This window comes from Scatophagus argus, chromosome 12 (assembly GCF_020382885.2).
Source record: "Scatophagus argus isolate fScaArg1 chromosome 12, fScaArg1.pri, whole genome shotgun sequence".
In the NCBI taxonomy this organism is placed as follows: domain Eukaryota; kingdom Metazoa; phylum Chordata; class Actinopteri; family Scatophagidae; genus Scatophagus; species Scatophagus argus.
The window spans coordinates 4,797,524-4,823,128 of NC_058504.1; the positions used below are offsets into that span (position 1 = coordinate 4,797,524).

At 38.9% G+C, this 25,605-nt stretch overlaps 1 protein-coding gene across 1 annotated transcript in view; it reads left to right on the top strand.

The window, feature by feature from the left end:
* Nucleotides 1-21,186, top strand: part of pdgfc (platelet derived growth factor c) — a 41,806-nt gene extending 20,620 nt beyond the window's left edge. The window contains 5 exon segments of the mRNA XM_046406408.1: nt 5,988-6,180; nt 10,642-10,822; nt 19,109-19,316; nt 19,509-19,729; nt 20,065-21,186. Coding sequence (XP_046262364.1) covers nt 5,988-6,180; nt 10,642-10,822; nt 19,109-19,316; nt 19,509-19,729; nt 20,065-20,178 — 917 coding nt within the window. The 3' untranslated portion in view covers nt 20,179-21,186.
* Nucleotides 21,187-25,605: the final 4,419 nt, after the last annotated feature.

The following is a 25,605-nucleotide window of genomic DNA, read 5'->3' on the forward strand; positions in this document are numbered from 1 at the left end:
ATTGTTGCAATAGTTTCAGCTAGTTTAGTGATATTTGAGTACATAACTTGTAAATATACTATTTTACCCACAGCAGTGTAATCCATGCTAATTTCATGTGTTTAATTTTAGTCAATGAAAAAGTAATTAATAGCTGCTCCCTATTAAAGGTATTTCGTCTGACCTCACATTTAAAGCAGACAAAAATATTTATTGTTTTCCAGAAGAAAGGCAAAGTTATGTCTGCTATATCATGTACTTTGACCACCATAAAAATGCCAAAGCTGAGGGCCGACATAGTGAGACACTGTAATGATATCATGTGAAGAAAGATGAATATAGTGGGCCTAACAGAAGCCAGAAGGAATGGTTTTCATTCCTCCTGCTCCTTTTTTTCCCCATGAGAAACATGCACCAGTCTGGACAAAAGGGGCAGCTCCCATTAGTTAATGTTTGCTCACAGGCATCTAACATTTATTAATGCATTGGGGTTTGCATGCACATATGCCTGTGTGTTTTGTGTGTGCATGGTTTTTGTGATTGTGTACATGTAATTAACAGACACTGACCTTTTTCATTTTTATTATATTTTCATAATCACTGTGACTATTCGTTATAGTAGCAATATTTGTATTAATAGTTCAATGCTTGTGTGCACTAATGTAATGTTTAGTCACGTCATGTAATGTGTGCACCTATCTGTGGCCCTCTGCATGTGCCCTCCCGTTTTGTTTTGGCAGGGGAAAGGTTAATGTTTAACAGCATGAATGGTTCACCCACTAACGTGTGAACAAAGCACAATGGCTGCACTGTATGGGCTCCTATTTATTCAGAGTCACTTCCTCCCTTAATAGTCGGCTCTACTTTCCTCACAGAGGAAAAAAGTAGGTCAAGGAAAAGTCATGTTTGAGGTAATTCACTCTGGGGGACCACTTCTCTGATCATTAGATGACATTGGTTAACCCCAAAAGTGAGGTCATTTTCAAGCCAAAGTTACACCCACAATCAGACTGTTAGCATGCCTCTGCATTTTAAAGCACATGCTGGGTAAAGGAAAGAGGGAGGATATCAGTGGAAAGGTTGAATAGACAGTATTGTTTACAAAAAAAAGCTTCAGAAAAAAAAGAAGGACGCTCGTGTGTGACCTTGTGGATCTTGCTTTAGTCAAATATTAGTTATCAGCTGCTGTATTCTAAAGCAAAACACTCTTGAGGAGTTTCTGCTTTGATGCAAGTGAACAAAAGATCCACATGGAAGAATCATTTGGATGGCTTATTCTTGATCTTCATGCACAAAAACCTAAACCGTAGAGGAATGCAAACATAATGCCCCCCCTCCACCACCTTCTGTGATTACTTGTAATGAGTGTGTAAGGATTAAGCAGGATATTTACTGACTTTTTGGATTAAATATGATTTCATCCATGCAGATCTCTGAGTACCTTTTCATCAGGACCCAAGACTTTCATGCCAAGGACTTCTTCCCCTTCCCTTTTTTCTTTCTTTGCAACACTTAGCTCAGATTTTCCTTTCACATCTTCCCTTTAATTACAGTCTTAATAAATAAACATTCCAGTCATCCTTTAACAGATTTTCCCAAGGAATTGTGAAGAAAGAGTACCTCAAAAACAGGCATCTATTTATGATGGTACAAATACATTTGTTTTGTTGGCCACCTCTATTAATACCATGTGTACACCTATTACTTCTGGACTCATATATTAAAGAATCACTTTTTCCCGCATTATTCATTATGTACTTTATGGGCCTGTATGTTGGAGTTCATGGTAATGGTGATATAATTAAAAACATGTCATTGTGATGGAGGATCAACCTTTAATAACATGAAAGCTATTGCCCGGGTTCTTCCTGAGCCCGCAAATGAGTATAGAAGCAGTCAATCAAAACAAGCATGTAAAAGAAAAATCTGCCATTTTTTCCAGTAGTTTCTGCAAAGAAATTAATGATATATTGACTGTAGGAACAACAACTTAGATAAATTTGTTTATAAATCATCAACCTGTTCTCAACACTATGAAGAAAGTGTTCATCTGAAACACAGAATATGGCTTTAAGGAGCGTTTAAAATCTAGTGTTAGATAAAATTTATATTTTCTGTCTGGTATGAGTACATGTATTATTTTGCTAAATGTTTGAATGAAGAAGATAACCCTTGTTTGATGAGACAATTTGTATTTGAGGCCAAACATGACGTTATGAAAGAGCTGGTTCTTTGTTTTTCTTTGCGTCTGCCAGACTGTCATTCAGTCTGTTCCCACCTGGTCACCACCAAACCCCAATGAAAACATCAAAGTAATATCTGCAATCTGAAGCAATTGCTTCTTTGTGTGTTTGTGTGTGTGTGTGTGTGTGTGTGTGTGTGTGTGTGTGTGATTGACATTTTAGAAAGACAAAGTGATACAAACAAATCTGAGGGAAGGGAAAGTGGAAATAGGCCTGTATAACCTGAAACACAGAAGCAAGAGACATGAAAACGAAATTAAAATGGCTGTGTTGTAAGTGGGTGGGTGAAATGATTGTTCTTTTAAGGAAAAAAAGTTGGGTTTTTTTCATTTCTTTTTGTATTTGACTGACAGTCAGAATGCAAGAAGAGAAAGTCAGAATTTGATGAAGTCAAATTTCAATAAAATTGTGTTTTTGAATGGATTAACATAAAAAATGCACATTAAAAGAAAATTCAGTGATCCTAGACTTTTGGTATAAACAGATTGCATGTTATGAAAGCTGAGATAGGATAAACCTCAGTCATGGGACAATATCATCAACTGCACATTCAAGACCCTATTTACAGGGTTCCAGACCACACATGACTTTAAAAGTTTGGAAGAAATTCACATGTAAAATCTGCCATGAACCATATACTGTTCATGCCTTGTGAGAATGGCAAGCTTGACAGGCACAGCAACAGGGAGGAACTGTAACTGACTATCAGAAAATGGTGAAACACAAACAGTACCCAGTAGAAGTTGGTTTCACTGTGGAACTGTTATTTGACATTTTACAGTGCAAACACGTGGCACAAACCTAACCTGTCTGTGTTTTTGTTTCTGTTGCAAGAAAAAAAAAAAAACTCGGAATAAATTGCCCTGCTGGGTCTGAATCACATTCTTAAATGAAATTTATGGCAAAATAAAGAGTAATTAAACTTAAAATATGTTTAGGTATACATTTCTTTATAGAAGTTGCACTGGGGAAATGGTTACTCATCCATTAAATGCACTGACAAACTTCCAGCAGCACACTCCTTCTCCTGAGTACCGGTACATAAAACCGCGGCTGGCTCTTCTGACGGCTAGATGTATTGGTTTACGATTACTGAATGATCATCACTCATACAAAAATAACTATTACTTAAACAAACCGAGGATACACTGGGGACAGAATAAATTTATCACCATAATCTCTAAGAGAGAAAGTAACCAACATTTCTGCATGTTCATAATAATAACAGCATATTGAGTTAATTGTTTGTGTGAACAAGTGGTACATGTGGAATTTTAACATCGACTGTAATCATATAAAAAGATCTGTGCAGCATCACAAATGAGTCATGATTATGTTACAGTGGCTGTCTTCACATTAAAAGATCAAGCTAGTCTGACTTGCCTGGTAGCGTTAAAAGGTGCTGTGGGCAGTGATTGTCCCAGAAATGCCAAAGAGTGTTTTTTGGTCAAAAAACAACATTAATACAAAAATTTGGAAAGATTTGCCATTGCCAAATAAGGACGATATGTTACTCTCTCAAATGTAGCCACAGCAATAACAAAAATTTGGTGAAAAATGCTCTGCTGCACCAAGAGGCACATCAGAATGTCATCAGTGTCAGCAGTACATTCACTAAATAACTCCTTGGCAGTGTCATGGTTTGGAGTTTTAATTTCATGAGTTCCTGTTTTATTATGTAAGTGTTCTCGTGTGTGTGTGGTTTAACTTTGCATTCCTTGTCTTTGACTTTTTTCTGCCTTTTGTATCGCCTTGATTAGTTTCACCTGTTCCTCCTTTGCTCATTATACCTTTCCTTGAATCTGTGTCTGCATTTTGGGTTTTGTATTTTAAAGGAATGGGACTGTACGCAGTTGAAAGGTGAGTTTAGTCTAGCTTAGCACACTCCACCAGATTCATATTTGTCAGTCAGTATGTGCTGTATGTACTGGATATTGTATGTGGATTTCTTCTGTGTTTCTTACGGAAATGCAAATAAAAAAACAAGACACTGTAATAACGAAATGAGTAATTAGCTTACATATTGAACCTATATCTGCACCAACAAAAGTTTGCAGTCCTGCACTTATTGTGAATTATATTGTTTTCACATTTCACAACTCTAGATGGAGCTTCCAAATCTGAAAAGTGAAGCCAATGAGGAAGTTGCAAATTTGCACTCTTGTACTTGACCAGCAGGGGGCAACTCCGCTTGTTTCAAAAAGAAAAAAAGATCCTCCTTCTCACGTGATTTAACACCTCAACAGTTTTTATGGTCTCAGTTGCTAGTTTCAAGTCTTCTTCAATACAACATGGTGTTCATTTTGTAAAATGGGTAAAATAGACCTTAAAGCCAGGCATGCTTTACCTTGGGATTGGCAAGTTGCTACCACAGCACGTCCTGATGTTCTCAGTCCGATCCAATCAGGTCAGAGGCGTAGCAATGCACATCTACCCCAGCTGTAACCTCTCGTCCAAACATGGTCATTTCTGCGTCCTCCATAACGCCAGAATCAAGCGTTCAAAATGGTATCACAGTAGGTTTACATTTGAACCCTACTGACACAGAAAATGTAAATAAGCTGCAGAAGAGCATAGTTTTTCCTCTCAAGACCAGTGGTTTTCTCCTACATCCAGTGCTTGCGCTAAGCTAGGATAAACACATATGTATCTGAAAGAGTATTTGTCTCATATTTCTGATCTAGATAGATTTTGATATCGTATAATGATGATAACAGTGGTAATATCTGTCTTCTTGTGTACTTAAAGATGTATTATTTTTGACCTGGTGAATTAAAAACAGTCAGTAATCAGGCTGGCTTCAGGGTGCTGTCATTGTAGTGACTGTGAGACTCAGGTGGAAGCATCCTGGCAATTTTTCTTCCCAGGGTGATGGGGTCTGATCAGACCCCAGGGGACTGAGTGTCATGCTTCGTAACTGTGATTAAATCCTGCAGCCACTGGTCCCACTGACTCTGAATTGGTGAGAGCAGGCAGAGTTACCTTTGAAGAACTCTCCATTGAGCTAATCATGTTCATATAAATAATAAGCAATAAACAGGCTTATGATTTGACTTCAGTTTAACTTACTTTGTTATGGAGGGCAAATTTTTATTTATATATTTCCCACTTTGGCAACTGATTTTTTTGTTTTGTTTTGTTTTTTACTCTATTCACGTTAACTGGTATGTTAAGACTCAAGACTGTCACTTTCTACCCTTCTTTAAGCTGCCATTTCAGCCATGTCCTTACACACACCATATATACCCCTCACTCTCCTGTGTTCGTCAGAGTAAAGGCTTGAGTGAGACTCAGCTGCAGGTCCAGGTTTCCTTTCATGGCCCAAAACACAGCTTTGGGCCATGAAAGTGTTTCTAAGTGTTTCTAAAATATGTTTCTAAAATATGCAAAGGTCAGTTAAAAACCCTAAGGTTGTAGGCAATTACCAGTGGACTGCCAAATGTGGCCAATTATTTAAGACATTAAATAATAATAATAAAACACATCATGTTTTTAAGGTAACAGGTAGGTATTGGTAACATGTTTAGTAGGAGTCAGATGTGTTAGGGTTTTCCAGACTGCAAAATTGTGAATAAAATATTAAGGAAATGTCAATCTGTTATTCTGTCTTTAAAGTCTCACCTTTTTTATCAGACACATTCTGCATAGTACCTCTTTTCAAAGTGTTTGGCTGGTTTATGTTTCAAATCATAAGCTTAAAGCATAAACTCCCTCAAGTATGCAAAGCAAAAAAAAAAAAAAAACCCATTGTCTTTTCTGTTTTAGGTGTTCAAGATTCCCATCAGGAGAAGGTCATAACAGTGTCTGGAGAGGGAATGGTTCAGAGCCCAGACTTCCCACACTCTTATCCCAGGAGTACCGTTTTGGTCTGGAGACTAGTGGCGACCGGTAACATGAAGATCCAGCTCACCTTTGATGAAAGGTTTGGTCTGGAAGACCCTGAAGACGGCATATGCAAGTAAGCATCTACAGGTGTAGATGTATACTAGTAACACTAGTATACACACAAGCAGATCAAAAAGGAAGGACACATTTAATTTGGATGGACAATGGCCTTCTAATCGTCCTATCAGACTACGCCAGTGCCCTCATTGATGGCAGTAGACTTTTCAAGATTTTTTATATGGGAACCGGACAAAATAAAGATAACTTTACATTTGAAATATCCTGTTCATAAGTATTACAATGGATGATATTACATTGTGGAATGTTCCTTTTTATTCTTTGTTCCTGTCCTAGTCTGGCTTGCTCGACAATTGTAATATTTAGTGCAGGGTGGGCATATACCAAAAATATTTGAATATGTGGATTTTTTTCCTGTCACTTTCTTGTCCTTCTCACTCATTTGGCAAATGCGCCAAACCTCCATAAAAATCAGTGTATTCTAGCTTTATACGTTTTGTTTTAAATAAAAATATCACTCATTCAACTTGTGGAAAAGGAAGTCCTCCCAGAGCAGTTAGATGTGACTTTCCTCTTTGCTTGCCAGCTCTCATCAAACAGGGGCTTCCCCAGCAGAATGCTATACAGATGAGTAGGGGTAAAGACGTGTCCTGCCTATGTTGTAGCCCATCTTTAAAGATTTAGAGTCAGAGTGTGGCCATTTGTGAAATTGCCTTCGGTCTGCTGTGGCAGCTCATGAATATTGAAAACCTAGCAGCAGAGTGATTTGTTTCGCCTAAGATCCCATGATCATGCTGTATTTTACTTGACGTAGTCAATATTTTTAGCTGCTCACATGATTGTTGAGAAAGACACATGTCTTGCCCTCGTAAAACACATAAACACAAACACACACATATACATACAGTGCATCCTCTGTTTTATTGAGAAGCCCCACTTTCAATTACTGCCCAGGTTTGCCTCTGTTGCCATTCAATTTAAACAGGGATCCCAAGCCACAACGATCGATTTATCCTCTGTGCATTATGCTCAGTTTACGGCTATCAGTATATCACAAATGACTGGTTAGCATGGACGAGCCCAGTCAGTGGAAGGCGAAGAAGAGCTGGGGGAGGGTGACCTCGCCAGTCATTCCTGGAGAGCCCCCTAATGGATGACAAAGTGAATGACAGATGGTGGACATGACAGCTTTAAGTGAATGTGTATTGTCTAAGAGATTAACGTTATGCGTCAGGAAATTAAAGTGTGGAAATGAATCAGCATACTTTTGTTCTGGTGACAGTTCCTGGGAATTCAGCTGCATTACTTAGTGAGGTCATTCTGACTCGAACTTTCATCCACAGTTCTGTTAAAGATGGGTTTGCAGCTGACTACTTAACTGAATAATATGCTGCAATTCATGGATTTATGCACCTTTTCCACATTAAAATTCCTATATTCTGCCTCTATTGGCTGTTGCTTGTCAGAAAAAAAAAACAAACTAGACAGACAGTATGGGAGTGCAGGTACATCCCCCCCCCGCAGTGTGCCAGGTGCCCTGACGAGGTTAGTGTTGCTGTTGAAACCCCATGACGGGAAGTTCCACAGCGGGACAGGGTGCAGACTGACAACTTCTGTGTTGTCCTGCCTTTACAAGACTGCTCTAGTTTACATCCTTGGGAAGAGAGGCAAGAGACAAAACAACATCCTTTTTCAGGGTCGTGCAAGTCATTGCCACGTCTACCATTCCAACTCTCACATTTTTCAACCCCCCACCCACCCCGACACACACACTCTTGGCAGGGTTGGCCAACAGATGAATGCAGCATGCAATCACAAGCAGAACAAGACACATAAGTCCATCTACTTTTCTCTCAGCCTCTCTCTCTCACACACACTCACTCTGCACCACCTGCACACTTTCACATTAACAAGCTGCTGGCCTAAAAAAAAAAAGAAATCCTGAACAATATTATCGATATGCTGTGTTTACTCTCGTGTCACTGCACAATGTGATGCAAATGAAACCCAAAATGTAATCTCCTGTCCGGTGATTCACAGCAATGGCACGGGATAAAACAAGCAGCAGTGGGAGATGTATTCGGCTGTGGAAGCAAGCCTGGAGCGAGAAGTCTTTGCTAAGATAAGAGGGAGGCAGTGTAGTCAAGATGCTCATCTGCTATTCTGTTTGTCTGTGGCACGATGAGAAGCATTCTTACCAAATCCACTGGAGGACAGGCATATTGGAGGGGTCGGGTCTTGCTGCTGGTTGGCATGGCAGCGGAGTCGTGCTTGGCAGCTCACAGACAGGACTGTTCTCAGAGAGACATTCATGCTTTGTGTCTCTAGTCTGAAAGGAGAGGACTAAAACGAGTGTTTGTGAGGCTAATCTGCATCATCTCAGTGGTAGATGTTGTATCTATTAATTATGTACTACAAAAAACTCTTTAGAAGAAATATTTGTGAATATTATACACAGTTTCTGTGCAGCAGTGCTCTTATCTGGTAGCATAAGATTCCTTTGTTGCTCTGATCTTGTTCACTGTGACTGTAAGTACAGTTTGGTATGTATGTCGGTGTATTTGTAAATCCGAGAAACCGTTGTTGGACATGGTGATTCTGAACACATGGCGATGTGTAATGATCAGGGCATCCTGCATTATTAATAAGCAATCTGTCAAAGCTCTGGAGCTGTCTGAGGGCTGACTAAAGAGGAAGGCTTCTCTTTTCACTGGCCTCCATCAAGAAGGCAGAACGAAGCTAAACTGATGTTTTATCCTTTTCCAAAACCTTGTCATGACAGTTTGGTCTACACTTATATAAATAAATGCTTTATTGTCCATGCAGTTGCCCGACATTTAAACTGTGAATGTGTGGCTTTGCAAGAGTTTCAGCTTTACCTTCCAATATATTTGTTTGCGTTGATGACAAACTTCCTGTATAGCTTCCCAAAGCAAAGGCAGTCAGTGAATTTATGCACACTCCTCTACCCCCTTTCAGTTTATTTAACATCATAGAAAATCCATTTTTAGTCTGGCTTATGTCCCTCTGTGTTGTTATTATTGAAACCAGCTTGTATTGAATATGTCAGCCTGGTGTGAAACGTAAACAATCCTTGAAATCCAAATATCCGAATTGGTAGCACTCACCGAGAGGTTAGCGTGCCTGTTTGCTCAAAGGGCAAAGTGATTAATTCCAGACTGTGAAGAGCCTGTGAAACAAGGCTGTATTGAGTGCAGTGCAGCCACTGGTTACATACACAGGTATAAATAATAAAGGTTGAACTCCTGAACTGCGTGTCTTAAGTGCTGAGATTGGTCAGTGTTAGCCTGCCTCACCAAAGGAGTCTGGATCATGGCCATGCGCGTCTGCAATTCAAATGTTTACTGGTATTATGGGTTGGCGGGGTGGCCAGCAGAGAGAGAGACTGTCTGTAATTACATGGTTGCAAAGTTTGATACCCACAACAAGCAAAGTAGTGCCTTTATTTATACTTTTCTCAATCGAAATTTTGTTTCGTGAAATTCATGACACTAAACCCTTGAATCTCCTTAAATCCATCATGGTAAAACTAAATATTATTTTGAAAATACATGAGATTGTTGCAGATCCTGTTTGATTTTCAGCCACCAACAGTTTCTGCAGTTTTCAGTGAATGGAATGTTTACAGCCAGAAAAACACTGTGTAATTTAAAGTCTGTTGCAGTCTAATTACATGGCTTATTTCTGTGGGTATTGATGAGGACGTGCCAACACTGAAAAAGGAAGTGCAGTTCTCAATAGTGTAGAATTATTTTACAAAACACCATCACTTAACTATTCATGTTGTTTTCCGTTAGTTCAAACTGATATACAACACAAAACAACAATGTAAATTTAATGTTTTACAATTTGATTGTGATTTTTTTTCTAAATAGCTGAGACTTTCTTTTGGAGTTTACATAAAGAGGCCTGCAGCTCTCCCACAGTCTACATACAATACAGTGAAGTAAAACAAGCTCAGGATTTAATTAAAAACTATATTTCAGTGTCAAAAGGCTGCTGCCAAGTAGTAAGAACAGCTGTTTATGTTGCACTTTGAATCATCCTGAGATTTGTTTTCAATACACCGGCAATGTCCAGTTTATTTTAATTCACTTAATGCAGGTGGTGAATAACAGACAAACCTGCATCACTGCTGAGATACTGTAACCTGCTGCTAAAGATATTCATTTTCTTTCTTTTTTTTTTTTTTTTTTTTAAATGAGGTCAAACTTGATTTCCCTGGATATCTTTTTGTTGATATTAACAATCAGAAGGGCAAGACAGAGCTGAGAGGACGGCACTGTGGCACAACATGAAAGATGCTGACAAGCTTACGCAAAAATACAACAACAGTTGACTAACGTGTGCAGGTCTAAATCTGCATAAAGCCAGTAGTAGCTGGACGTTGTGGTATAACTTGTACAATTTAAAGATAATGGAACGGCTCAATAACTAGTGACGTCTCAGAGACTAAAGTAATCATAATCTTTCTCTCTTCGTCTCACTCTACCAGGTATGACTTTGTGGAGATAGAGGATCTGACTGAAAAGACCATCCTGGGTCGCTGGTGTGGGTCGCAGTCGGCACCAGCTAGTCACACCTCCAAAGGCAGTCAGATCAGGATCCGTTTCATCTCTGATGAGTATTTTCCCTCTGAGCCGGGATTCTGCATCCGCTACTCCCTTCTGCCTGTGGTACGTACACAATAAATGGTCAGAAGCTTAAAAAAAGAATATATATTATACATTGCAAGTATTTGACTGCTTAGCGGCCATATTTCTCCGCCTCTGTCTTCAACTTGGTCACAAAAGCAATGCCTCTCTGTGCAAGCACAATTAAAATAATTTGTTTGTTGCATAACATGGTGTTTTAATTTGCAATCATTCATTTTATGTATACCCAAGGTTTTAAGCATCGTTGGGGAGAAATTATGCTTAAGCTCTTCGAAACATCTGGCACCTGCACTATCATTTATTTTAGTTATGAAGATGCACACAAGCCAGAGTAGCTCACACACTTACACACCAACAAAACAAAATGTCTGCAGTCTCTGCAGTGACAGTAGTGAGTACAACCAATGGGCCTTCATAATATTTACTAACACTACAACAATATCTTTAATGATTAAAATGGGAATTTTCCTTAATGGACTGGAATAGTTTTAAAATATATTAACTTAAAATGATTTCAAACTCTTATTTTCTGGGGCTTGTATACATAATCAAGCTGTTATTTTTTGTATTACCGTTCTATAAAACCACCTACTCTCTGAACCTGTGCTGCATCTATAGATCCCGTCAGATGACAGATTAAGTGCCACAGTGTCACTGATGGTGTTGTCTGAGACTGAAATGGAGAAAATAAGTGGTTTCACATTCACAAAGAGGTCCTCTGACCCTCAGTGGGTTTCATTCAATCCCCTGAAATGAAAGCAGGAATTAAGAGATAAAAGTGCTTTTTGTGTGGAAAACCGTCACGGTGCTCTGTCTGTCTGTTTCATTTTCTGTTTGCCTTTTATTAGCACATCTAACAGTGCAAAAGTAATACCCTTTTATGTGTTGTTACAGTACCCCACTTCACAAAGAAAACCATGTTATTTTACATTACACATCCAGAAATCTTTCTTGAAACAAAACACAACCAATCCCTTTTTCTGCTTTTTCTCGTTATTTTGCTCTTTCATTTGTTTTTGCCCAGAACATAGACTATAAACACGACTTCCATCTCATGCTAATCTTTATATCTATTCACCTTTAAGACTTCTGGCAAATGCTTATCCAACCGAAAAGTCGAGTGTGTGTCCAGTATAAGATTTGACTCATTCACTGAAGAGCACGAGACTCAATCAACAGTTGCAGCTCTTAGATTTGTCTCACAAATGTGATCATGTAAGATAAAAGAGATATGAACTTAACATTAGCTGGCAGAGCCAAAGAAGAACTATTTCTAAGAGTACTTCAATGTAATGTTTTATGCCTCTCAACCTCTCTCCCTTGCCAGAGATTAGCTTGTTTTTGTCTTGTTGGGAATAGCAAGTTGTTTTCTTCTGATCTGCCCTACCCAATCAGTCAGGAGTCCATCTTGTTGATCTCATTCTCAGTTGACTTCATAGCTGCAGTGGTCATTTCTAAGTGAACTGGAACAGAGATTGTGAGCCAGGCCTTTTTGTCCAACATCAGTGCCTGGCCGCACTATTGCTCTACTGCGTGAATGGGCAAAAATTTCTACGGAAACACTCCAAAATCCTGTGGAAGGAACAGTGGAAGTTGTTATAGCAGCAAAACCTGTTTGTGTGTTTAGAAGGCAATGTCATTAAAGTCCCTGTTGGGTGTGACAGTCAAGTGCCCCAATTCTTTTGTCTATATTGTGCAGCTGCCTAACTAGCTACCGTTAGGAAGAAGGCGTCCCCATTTGTTTCCTGTCTCCAAAGCTCTGATTGGTTATTGTTTTTACACCACAAGAAAACAAAATCTATGAGCAACTTAAATTTCTGAACAGTCTGAAAATATGTGCAGACATTTAGATGTCAAGAATAAGCTGATCTAGCTGGACTTTATCTTACAAGAACAAATGCAGTTCTTCAGGTCCACCCTGAGAATTTTGGCTTAATCACTGAGATTAGACAGTAGTTCTGCCTCCAACAAATTCTTGTATAACTTTATTTAAAAAAGCTTTCTACGCGTGGATACTCCCAGTCATCGTCGTTTTGTTTTATCCTCTTCCCATTCCTCCCCTTTCACTTACTTTTTTCTGTCCTTGTCTTTATACTGCACACACACACACACACACACACACACACACACACACACACACACACACACACAATTCTTTTGTCCTTACTCCCTTCACTGACAAAAGCCCAGAGATAAACTGAGAGGTGACTGCCATGTTTTAACCTGTCATGTTGCAGTTCTGTTCACTTGCTTTAAGTAAACAGCTCTGCTCCTCATTAAACCCTAATGGCCTGCAGCACTGTGAAATCTGACAAGCACAAATAGGCAAATGAGGTCCCTGATGGCGCTTTGTATTCTTGCTTTTTATGTGCTACAAAAGCCTTTTTGTCCTTTGATTCTTCATTCAGGTTATTACTGAATTCTTACTTCATCCATAAAACGCAAAACAGCATTGTTGCTAGCAGCACATGACATGATGAAAACATACAGTGTCAAACTGACTATCAGAGCTGTACTGCTCAAATTACACATTTAAAAGCCATTACATGTGCCGGGTCCTTGCAGTACAATCAGTATATTTTGTTGAATTACTGCCGACCGCTAAGTTATTGAATCTCAGGTTGCTCATTCTGTAATGATCATTAAAAAATTGTACCTTCAATAGATGCGCGCACACACACACAAGAAAATTAGATAAATAAAATGAAATAAAAAAGAAAAAACAGAAAATAAGGAAACCTCAAAAAAGGGATGTCTGTTCCAGAGTGGCCAGACATGTAAGCTATTTCATATTCATAGACAGACTGGAATAAAAATGATAAAATTAGGCTATGTAGATCCAGAATGACAATATTTGGGAGATAAATTATACCGTTTAGAGAGCTATGTTATATAATTTGATGCTGTATGTTATAGCTTCAAAGATACTCTCAGAAATATCTGAATTTGAAATACAGACACCCCAGAAACAGTCAAATTTAATCATTTTGAAGTAGAATTAAACCATTGTGACTACTGTGGGATTCAAATGTCTGCTCCTAACTGTAGAGTATGATGGAACAAGAGGCCCGGTTTGTCTTTCATATTCTAACTCTAGAAGGTGCGGAAACCATGAGGGGGGAAAAGGAAGTTTTGGCCTCTGCATGTTCCGTGTGGCTTCCTTTTGAACTTTCCCTTTGACAGAGGAGGAGCATGCTAGAACAGGAGCGCTCTGTTTCCTCTGTGGTCAACCCACAGCTACTGAAACCTCGTGCCACGCAGGGGCCAGCACTTTAGTTTATATTTAAACAAGCAATGATTCCTCCCCACCACTTCCATGGAAGGAAGGAGAGAAAAAAATAAGGCAGAGTCTGTAATTCACAGAAATTTTCGGAAAAGTGAAAGGGCCGAGGCAAAGAGGTTGTTAAAACAGAGCAGAGAAGGAGTCTGTTGAACGGAGCGTGATGGGGTGTTGAGTGGCGGGTTAAAGGAGCAAACAAAACATACATCATTGTCCCTGTCCAGAATTAAACACTGCTGCTATCGTGAAGCAAAGATTGTTCCACCAACTTTGCTTATTTTAATGGACTGAATTGACTTTTACGCACTTAGACTCAAAATGAATCAGACGATAATGACTGGCAAAGTCGTCCAGGAGGCTTATCGTTGGCATGATGAAACTGAGGTCTGTTTTTACAGCAACCTCAATTGCAGTGTGTGTTGTCTAGTGAGAGAAAAAAAGCACTTTTTTCACGCACAACAATCGCTGTTGCTTACTCAAAGCGCTCTTGTGCAAGGAAGTGGTTTGCAAGTCCATGTAAGAGTGTAGATATTGTTTTCCAGCGCTCTCCCAAGATGCTATTTCAGAATTTTCATCTCAACATAGCCAGCTGAACCTGTCATTTTAGGTACCAGAAATAAGACCATGTGGTTGTGCTGTGAAAGAACAAAGGAAACTGGAAATGAGGTAATCACAGCGTGGAAACAAGGTTATTTCTTCAGGGGCAGGGGGTTCAGAGAGTTTGTCCAGTGATAACAGATATGGTACAAGCTTTCACACCATGTCTCGGGGTCATCTAGAAAAATCAGTCTTTTATAATTCAAAAGGAAAGTTATCTTTCCAACACACCGTTGTACACTGCAGTCTTGTGAAATATCCTCATGTTGTCTCTGCATATTAGATATCTCCTTTTACAGTTATGTTCACAGTTGCAAGTACTTTGAAACACTGATTTAAGCATGTTTCCTCCACTAATCTCTAATTTATATTTTCAGGTATGTTTTTTCTTTAAAGACTGGGGGAATAAAATGCAACAGGAAATTCCCCTTACTGATGCAGCTAAAGAACATAATATTGCCTGTAGAGGTTTGAGTTTAAATTTGAAAATTCCCTGCAGCAAGTTGTCCCTAAAGTCAGCATATAAAAAGATAGCATGAAATTTGAGTTAATCTGAGCCTGTTATGTGCAGAATTTTGTAAGAAAATATCCTTATTTAGTCCTAGATAGTTCCAAATCACTATCAGAGTTTTCAGCTTTTTCAAAACTAAGGTTCTCTTATATACTGCAACATTTTATACCTAATATGTAAGACGTAAGCTTAATTCTTCACACATGTTGCTGCTTGTAACTGGGCCACACTGCCTTTATCTACAGTATTTACGGGACATACCTGTCTTGTCAAGGTCAGCTTTTAGGAAAGAAGCAGTGTTGCAAAGGGTTGTGCCTAGCGGTGGAAAGTACATTTACACAAGTCGTGTACTTCCTGTACAAATTAGAGGTACTCATATATTTCCGCTTTATGCTTCCACTCTGGTACATTTCAAAGCACTCCCTACTCCACTTCATTGATTTGAAAGTTTTAGTTACTTTTAAGATTAAGATTTTACACAATGACACAATATAACAAACTTTCAAAATACAACACATTGTTAAAGATTAAACTAGTGGCTTCAAACCTTTTTGCCTTCTTATCTTTTACATAAAGCAGCATGTAGTCAGGGTCATATTTCAGATGTCTTTGTGTTGTTAACAAGTTCCCAAATTTGTGATGTTTCCCTCTAAACTTCTCAAATGTTTTCATTTCACTAAATGTTCAAATGGCTGGACCTTGTACTTTAACACTTAGAGTATATTTTGTTGCTAATACTTTACATGGGCTTACATTTTTCATCCAGGACTTTTATGCCTTTGGTATAACTGCCAGACCCCTACACAAAGAACATACCTGCAGCAGGACCTGGACTGACCTGGTGCCTCAGTGGCCAACATCCATCTGTCATCTCAGCATGTTATGTCAAATGAACATCCTGTCCATTCAGAGGCTTTGTTAAAAGTCCTTCTACTCACTCTGCTCAAATCCCTTCCATCTTTGTGTTCATTAAACTGCCTCATTGACACACAAATGACAACAAACAAAGACCTGTTTGGCTTCTTTCATTTAGAATTCAAAACATTTTACAGCAAATCATTAATCGATTTTTCCTGCTTGTCCTCTAGTCCACAATATTTTATTGTCTGCTACTGTATGTGTTCATGCATGAGGTCTAAATGTGTGAAAACTGATACATGGACACTTCTCTGAATATATGCCAGTTAGAATGGTGGTCCATTTAAGTACTTTGTTGGTGAAAAGTTTTAGATGGGAGCTCTCATCAGCTACTTACAGCTTTATTCACACCACCGTCATGTGTCTCTGAAGGATTGCTCGGATTCTAATTTCTGAAGCAGAGCTTTTAGAGCGCCGCTAATTGGGGAAATGCTGCACTGCCGACATTCACAAGCTGTTAATGGCTTCCCATCTACACTGTTAGCCACTGCCAGGACTCAAATAATAAGAATCACAGCTTTCTTCTGTTGTCTGGAAATACAACACAGAGAAAGAACTGTTCACTTTCACTCTGTGATGTTGTGCGACCAGTCCTTTCTCCACAAATATTCCTTTCACATTGTGTCTGTTTGTCTCTGTAGGTGCCAAACAAACCAAAGATATGCTCAGCGGTTATGAAAGCAGCCTCATTAGAATGAGTCAATCTGTGGCATGAGCACAGCTGTGCATCAGCTGTCTTTTTGTAGCCTGTGGTGAGGCCATGTCAAAGCACTGGCATCTCATTTTAAAGTCAACACCAAAAGAGACTTGGATTTTGTCCTGTGTGGACTTACACAGTCAATAAATCGTGTGGGTGTTTCCTAGGTTACACCTAGGAAGGAGACTAGACTCGAGCCATCTTACATTTCTTCGTTGGCTCTACTAGTGGTTGATATTGTTAAATAGCCATTTTGAAATGAAATCAAGTAAGCCATTTGATGGATAACCTTTGTCCAGGTGGTTTTACAGTTCCATTAATACTAAAGTTTTTAGCAATTTAAATAAGATTCAAACCACAAAATCCTCTGACAAAAGGAAAACTTTTCCTCATCCGACCCCCATTTATCACAGGGTTCTCTTCAAGTTCATCCCCATAAGTCATCAAAGTGAAGATAGAGATTCCTGGAATCATTTTTTCTTTTCAAACATTTCTGCCTCTCCAAAAGCTTAAAGACCCAGCTGCCAGCAGCCGATGTTTTCAATGCTCCACAAGCTGCTTTTTTCTTTTTCTTTTTTTTTTTGTGTGTCACAATGTTGCCTTCTACCTGTCAGTCACAAAAGATTAGAGAGACCAGTGAGCTGACATGTTGGACAAACGCAGCGTCACAGGACTGAAAGGTTTAACAGATTAGCCTCTTCTCTTGCGGGAAGACCAGCACCCCAGGTATCAATCTTCTCTGTGACTGCACATGCAGCCTGAAGGGCTGGGAGCTCGAAACATATAATACTGCTGCCTTCAGGAGCTAAAGGGACAAGTGTTGTTGTGCAAAGCAGGCAGCGGAGGTGACAGAGATGTGATCACATTTGACAACTTAGAAATGATGCCATTCATTCTTATTTGCCTTTCAACTTCAGTGCATGGAACAATTTGAGATATAGTGAACATCATTGTTTACATGTTGGAATTCAGATACCGATGGTTTTGATGAAACTTCTCAACCAGCTAGTATATGTGGATTGCTTTACTTATATGCATGCTTACAGACTTCAGCTGAGGCAGGTACACATCTTTTGGCTGCACCACCTTATGGAGTATGGAGAGTTAGTAACTTAAGCAGCCACTTCAACTCCTGGGCAAGGTACTAAACCCCTCGTCACTTGGATCGACAACTAGCTAAAAATGAAATTTCGCCAATGCAGGATAACAAAGTACTTAAAAAATGGTAGAAAATTTGGTTAAATTATTGACTATCTTGAGTCATATTAAGGAATGGGCATTAATGATAAGACAAAAATTATTGGGGAAAAGTTTTAGATAATGAACAGTTAAACATTTACAAAATATACCATACATTCACCAATTCCGAGAGAATTCCCCTGATCAAAAGGAATTTATCTTCACTCAAAGTGAGTGTGGACCATCTGATGTCAATCGTACGCATATTTTTAGAAATGAAACTGGAAAAGAACTGTGTTTTGGGAAATTGTAAAGTGTTGAAGCAAATACCAGAATAAAAGATCAGAGCTTTAGCATGTGGGAACCAACAGATATTTGGTTCAAAAACTGTTAACTGCAAACAGATTTAAGAGAAACTGGGGAAGTTGGAGCTACAAACAAAGGACCAATATCTAATTGAAGAAAACTGAGGAAAAATATAATAGTGACACTGGAAGAGAGCTGCAAATAAATATTTCCCATCAATTCTCAGCCTTTGATGACAAAGTATTTCTTCAGTGCATTTGCCAGCTTGCAATACTGAGCAAAAATGTGTCTGTCTGTAATCTTCAGAAACTTCAGTCTCAACTCTTCCAGGCATTACCATGTCTAACACATGGTTAAATTAGGCCCCAGCTTTCCTGGACCATCATTTCTGTTTAACTCAAGTCCAAACCGCTGCAGCATTTAATGAGTCTAAGCCCAATTTAAACCCATTTTTTAATGTGACATAAAACGTACCACTGCAGAGTCAAACTCTTGTCATTGCTGACAAAGTTGTTCCTTCTGTGTAACTTTCCTGTTTTTGTATTGGTTACCCAAAGCAAGCTGACAAGCTCTTAAATGTCACAGAAAGTGGTTTTTCTGTAAGTATCCTGAGGCAGTTGATGCGTTTTGGGTGTGAAAGCCACAGTATATGTCTACAAGCATTATAATGCTCTTTGTACATGTCTATCACAAGTTGAGAAAGCGGGACCCTAATACCTCTTTGGTGTTACTTTTTAGATAGCTGTATTACAGCTGTATATTCAATAAATGACCCTTCTTTTCCATCTCTTTCCATTTGATGTGTTGGTTTTCCTGCAGAGTGTGTCAGAGCCAGAAGTCCCTGTGATTCTCCCCCCAACCCTGCAGGGTATTGAGGAGTTGTCAGAGGCTGTGGCAGGGCTCAGCACCGTAGAGGAAGTCATGAAGTACCTGGAGCCGGAGCGATGGCAAGTGGATATGGAAGAGTTGTACAAACCTACATGGCATGTGCTTGGGAAATCATTCATCCTCAATAAAAAAGCCAGAGGTAGGACATTTTTAACTTACTAGTAAATTACATTAAAAAAGAAAGTTAAGAATACAACATTATAATTTACAGTCACCTTCAATACAAAAATCATGCATAAGTCCTGCAAAAAGTGTTATTTGTGTTATGTAAGAATTGTAAAGTTGTTTGGACAGGAAGCGATTCTGATCATGTCTTCTCTGGGTCTTTGAGGAGGAGCTGATCTCAATCTGTTGAGGGAGGAAGTTCGACTTTACAGTTGCACTCCACGCAACTTTTCCGTATCCTTGCGTGAGGAGCTGAAGAGGACGGATGCCATTTTCTGGCCAAGCTGCCTCCTGGTGAAGCGCTGTGGTGGAAACTGCACCTGCTGCTCTCACCGCTGCTATGACTGCCAGTGTGTTCCTGTCAGGGTCGTAAAGAAATACCATGAGGTATACATCAACTTGATGCTAATGAAAATGAGGAACATTGAGTTTCTCATGTTCAGAGTCAAACATTTCAAATTTGAAATTGGGAAATCACTGAAATTATGAAACTATTAATCAATAGCATTATTTTTTTTTTAATAATAAAGGGTGATTTCTGTAGCAGAATAAAGATTAAGTCACTATGACACTAAGTCTGTGGTTTTGTGCAACAGGTCAGACAACCTTGAACTATGGGGAAAACCATTTATCTGTTTCCAGAAATCATTGGGTACACAAAATGGTTTCAATTTTGATAAAATGTATGATGTCTACCACTAAAGTATGCTCTGTTTTGACAGGTTCTACTGCTGAAACACCGAAGCGGTGGCAGAGGTCTACAGAAATCCATGACTGATGTGCCCTTGGAGCACCATGAGGAGTGTGCTTGTGTGTGTAAAGATGAACGGGACTGACCTTCAACATGTGTAATAGCTGCCACTGCAATGACACAGGATGTTAGAAATGAACCTCTGCCGCTGTTGCAATGTTCTGTATCTCGTCCACTTGCAATGGAAGCTAACAAGATTCTCCCTTTATCCTGTTGTCCTTTCGCTAATTGGATTAAGCAGAACAGACTGGAATCGAATAAATCTTCTGAATGGATTTGACTGCTGTGGAATACCAATAGTGTGCTCTGAGTGCATTTTTAAGAAACAGAGAGACACTGAGGCAGATCTGGACTGTTAGCTATGTGCTCTGAAGACTATATTATTGTGCTTCTCAGAGATAAGAGCATTGAGGCAGTTTTCCTCTTCTTCTTGAGGTCTGTTGTAAAGTTCAGCCAGCATGGGCTGATACTGTCATGGAAAATGGGAGACTCTTTGTTCAAGTACGTTCTTATGTCTAGAAGTGAGCTGGCTCTGGCCTCCCTATTTCTACCATTAAGGCAGAGAAAGATGCATCATGAACAGTTTTCCTTTCCTCCCCTTTTCTTTTACCACCAGATTTAATCCGTGGAGTACAGCAGCTGCAGTATCACTGTCATGCCTTGCTAATAAGACTGTATTATGTGTAAATATGTCATTTTTTTCTGTACTATCAGGCCTTTCCTACCAAAAATTCTCAAGGACACGATAAAAGTTGCACATGTAGATTGAGTTGTTCATTACAGCGCTTTGTTTTACTCATCTCAGCAATGTCAGATCTGCTTGCTTCATTTCTTCCTACATTTGAGACTGTTCATATTAAATATTAATTTGTTTAATGAAAGCAAAACTGAGGTCCAAAATGTTTTATTGGCTACACGTGTCGTTGTACAGTAGCATTAGCCAGTAATTTTCATTGTTAGTAATTTTACATTGATATTGTGTCATGAATATTTTTCATTTTCTGTAAGCCAAAGTTATTTATCTCTTCTTTTGGAACAATTGTTTGTGTATTTTTTTGTAGTGAACATCAAAAATAAATTCTTCCATTTCTAAGTGGAGGTATGGTACTTGGGACTGGTGAAAAAGAAGAAAAAACTCAACAGAGAAGACAACCTAAGACAATAACAATGTCCAAATGGTCCTCAACCAAAGATATCCAACATTGGACATGTATTTAAAGATGTCAGTTTCAGAAATTATAGTTATATTTGAAAAAGATGTAATATTTAGTTCTATATTTCTCTCAGCAAAGATAACAAAATTACATAGTCTTACGGTAAAGTCACTATATTTAAAGTGGTGGGGGAGGATAAAAAGTTCTTTTAGATGTGGTGTGCCTTAAATTACAATCTGATTTTCTTTCAACACAAAATGGGATTTCATAAGAGTAAGTATTTCTCTTTATAGCAATCCTCTAAACGCAGTTAGGTACTCTAAAGAAAATCCATAATAGAGAATGTGAGTTAAATTAACACACAAAAAGGCATAATAAAAATTTAAGTGAGTTCCCGCACATAATCAGTCTGGCCCATGTATTACCCCCCTTTTCATAATATCAAATAGCTAATTAACACCAAACTAATCAGAAAAATGAACCCTTGAACATAAATAACTATGATAAGAACTGACTAAAATGACAGAAACTTCTCTTGGAAGAAATTCTTTGGCATGTACTTTGACTTTTTATTTGGTCCATGTCCAATCTGCTAATATGGAAGGGAAGGGGTTTATGACCTGTGCTGCAGCCAGCTACCACCAGGGGGCAATCAAGATGGTTTGGCTTCACTTTTGGGGAGCTGTCATGTCATCCACCTTTCTATACTGTCAAAGCAGTATTCCATCTGTAAAAAGTAAGTGACGAGGTATTACAACAAAGATTTTTGTTTATTTATTTTCAAATTTATTCTAAGTTCTTAGTAATTTATTCTTTATTTGTATATGTCCAATTTTTGATGACTTGTATCATCTGCATAGAAATTGGAAAAATGAAGGATGCTACCAACTTAGCACATTCCACTTAATTATTTAGATTTGTCCTGATGGAAGTCTTTAACATCTAAACTTTGTACTAAAATCACACCAAAGGTGCAAGTGAGTTGCCTAAACTAAGTTAGGTCATTATTCACAAGTGACTGTAACAATCAGGAAGTATTACAGAAATACTAAAGAAACTTTTCAGTGTCTTGGTGAAGAAGTTGAAACTTGTTTTGCAGTGATTTAATTGTTTGTTAATTATCTGTCACCATTGTGCATAAATGAGTAAGCATGTAAAATTTCAAGTATTATCTTAAAACCTAAATGATAAGCACAGTTCCCTTAAGCCTTAACTATTTTTTTTTTAAATTTCACAAGCTCCTTATCAGACACTGAGCAGTGTTGTTCATTCTCCCCCTCGGCCATCAGGTCACTCAGGAGGAGGCTCTCATTTGTCCATCTCACGCTGCTGTCCTGGCCAATTATTCTGATCTAATGTACACCCTGGCAGGCATCTGTGGTGACGCCAGATGCTACAGCATAAACCCGACGGCTCCCAGTGTGGTTTTTATAATATTAAACAGACTGCCTTCCTTAGTCGCTGCAGCATTTTTTTGCAGAGGAAACCTCACTGCACTGGCACAAGATGTGACACAGCATGGGTAGTTGGTCTGGCTCTTAGTGTGTTTATGTATGCAAGAGTTGGTGTGTGGAAGTGTATACAATCCAGCACTTGACGCTTACACCCTTCACCCCCAAGCCCCTCTGCTCATTGCCTACTTCACTGTGAAACCAAAACAGCCTCAGTGAGGCTAGACCACAGCATCATGTTGCAGTTTTAGTGTCTCCACTTAACGCCAAAAAACAAAATTTTAATTCATTCTGTCTATGGGGAAAAACAAACTCTTACCCTGTCGCCAACCTAGAAGTTTTACAAAAAAGGGGAAAAAAGTAATTAGTCTGAATGGCAACAGCCACTGTGGACTGAACAGACAAAGAAAAGAGCTGCTCCTGTAATTCACAGCTTTGACCTTTCAACTATGTGTTCAAATGGCTGAAAAAATGCCTCCTGCATCTTTAAACCCACCACCTTGTAAATTTCAAAGTAAATGGCTAGTATACTGGTTAGGGACAGTTACTGTATCTTTCAACTCTCAAGAAAATAAACAGTTGCATTCCCATGAGGTTGAGCTATTCTTTTAAGTCACTTCCTCTTCCTCTTCCTCCACTTCCCCAATAAAAGCACGGGTCATACCTAGAAGTTGCTGTGCCTGTATGTATAATGAGAATCAAGCACAGATACAGAGCCCCCCGCCCGCCCCAAGTGTGCAGATTTGAAAAAAGAACAAATACATTTGATGAAAATCAGGTCAAGGAGCTTTTCATTGCAACCATGTATGTGCAGTACATAAAGAAATGAAACAACATCTCTCCAGGATTCTACATGATGCCACATAAAAAGACTACATATAGGTTAAGATAAAAATGCACACAATTCTAACATAAAGTGCAAGCACAGAGGACTGACAAGATAATAGTGCAATACAAGTGCAAGTGCAATGCAAAAAGACTGCCAGTGTAAAACAATATAGACACAGTGCAATACAATATGTAATCCTGCAAACAAACTCAAAGATATTCAGTCTAAAACTTTATCATTTGCGCTGCAGAAGAAGAGTAAATCCAGAAAAGAGTGAACTAGAAAAGGAAGTGTTACAGTCCTGTCCAATTTTTCTGCAGGGTATATTGTTGTATCTTCAAGAGGAAATCATGCAAGATTCACCACAGCCTTTGCAGAGAACTCCCACCTGAAACCATCCATCTCCTGTAACTGGGAAATGACTATAAATTTCGATATACAGCCTGGGAATCAATCACATCTTGAGGTAGTTCATAACTGTGCTGGGTCTTAGAGCACTGACTGATAGGGAAACTGCCATAATGACATCTCTAGCATCCCTAACTGGTTAACAGTATGGATGGATGGTGAGGCCAAATTGACGGGTGTATGTTATGCTTTGATAATTATAGGGCGCTGCAGTAGCGGTTTTCAGAGGACTGGCTCTTTGTTGGGGATGTAAGGTCCTCGACTTTAGTGTAGTATTAATCATGGGTCAGGAAATCATTTACAAAGCAGCAAAGCAATGTAGAGCTCCATGTTAAATATACTATAGGTTGAGTCATTTGACAGATGTCTCTTATTTCAGCCTTCATCTCCTCATTACGTCTAACCTTTAACCACACGTTACCACACCAAGATGGAAGGGTTTTACGTGTACTGTGAACTCTATAACACACTGTGTATTAAACATCCTGCCATTAATCAACTATTTGAGTGTACTGTATATACAACAATTTTGCCAAACTGAGAAACCACAGACAAAGTAGAATACCACACCTGAATGTGGCCAGTAAAACGATGACAAAGTTCAAGATTTAGATTGTGTGGCAGACATTAAAATGAAAACAAAGTCATCATATTTAAATTGTGTTCCAGTCGAGCAAGTTGTCACATCCTTTGCCTCCATTGGATCGAGTCACTTTCAAATCATTTAGCAAATCAGACTGAGAGTCTGACTTTATCCCGGGGCACATCTGGGCAAGCGATAGTGTGTGAGCTCCATTCATGTCATAGCACATCTCCTACAATACACACACACAACATGGTGGCAGTGTTGAAGACATACCCGGGGTCTGGGACTGATGAGCTCTGACAAGCCTCTCACAGCCATTACTCACAAACATCCAACGCTGCCGACGGCTATAAAGGAAATGCATCCTTAATAGAGAGCAAGGTCAAAAGTCACTGATTCATGTGTCATCCAGTTAATTGGCAGTGTGTTTTTCTAACCCTGGAGGAACACTTTGTGGGTCTCTAATGATAAATTCAAACCAAGGGGATGGCGGCTTTCTCTTTTCTTGCTGTTTTAATATTGTGAAGGGCAAAAATAAAATATTAACAGAAATACCATGGAAAAAAAAGATTTTGTTGTTGTTGTTGTAAGACTAAAAATGTTCAGGCTCAAAGGCTGACCACTCAAAAACAATTTATTAGGAGGAGCACGAATTCTTCAATGCAGGTTACGAGGACCCAACTATATTTTCAGAAACATGTGACAATAGCATGGCTTATACCATTGTCACATATGGTAATGATAAGGGGTTTGGTCAGGGGAGTATGAATCACTAAGATTAGATTGCTGAGGTGCAAGCATTCATACATGACACTTAAGGGAAAACTGTCTGAATAAATTATCCATAAGTCATAGCAGAAGTCTGATAGCAGATTAATTAATAACATGATTGAGGTTGTTTTTGATTAAGAAGAGACAGCTTCAGAGCCAAAATTATGTGCATCCTGGCTCATTGGCATGGCTTACTCACTCAGGCATCATTAATGTTTTTAATTACACCTGTGATTTTCCTGGTAAACTACCCACATATCGAAAAGATAAGCAATAAAAAAAAAATCTTAAAAAAATCTTGTTATTGTTTTAT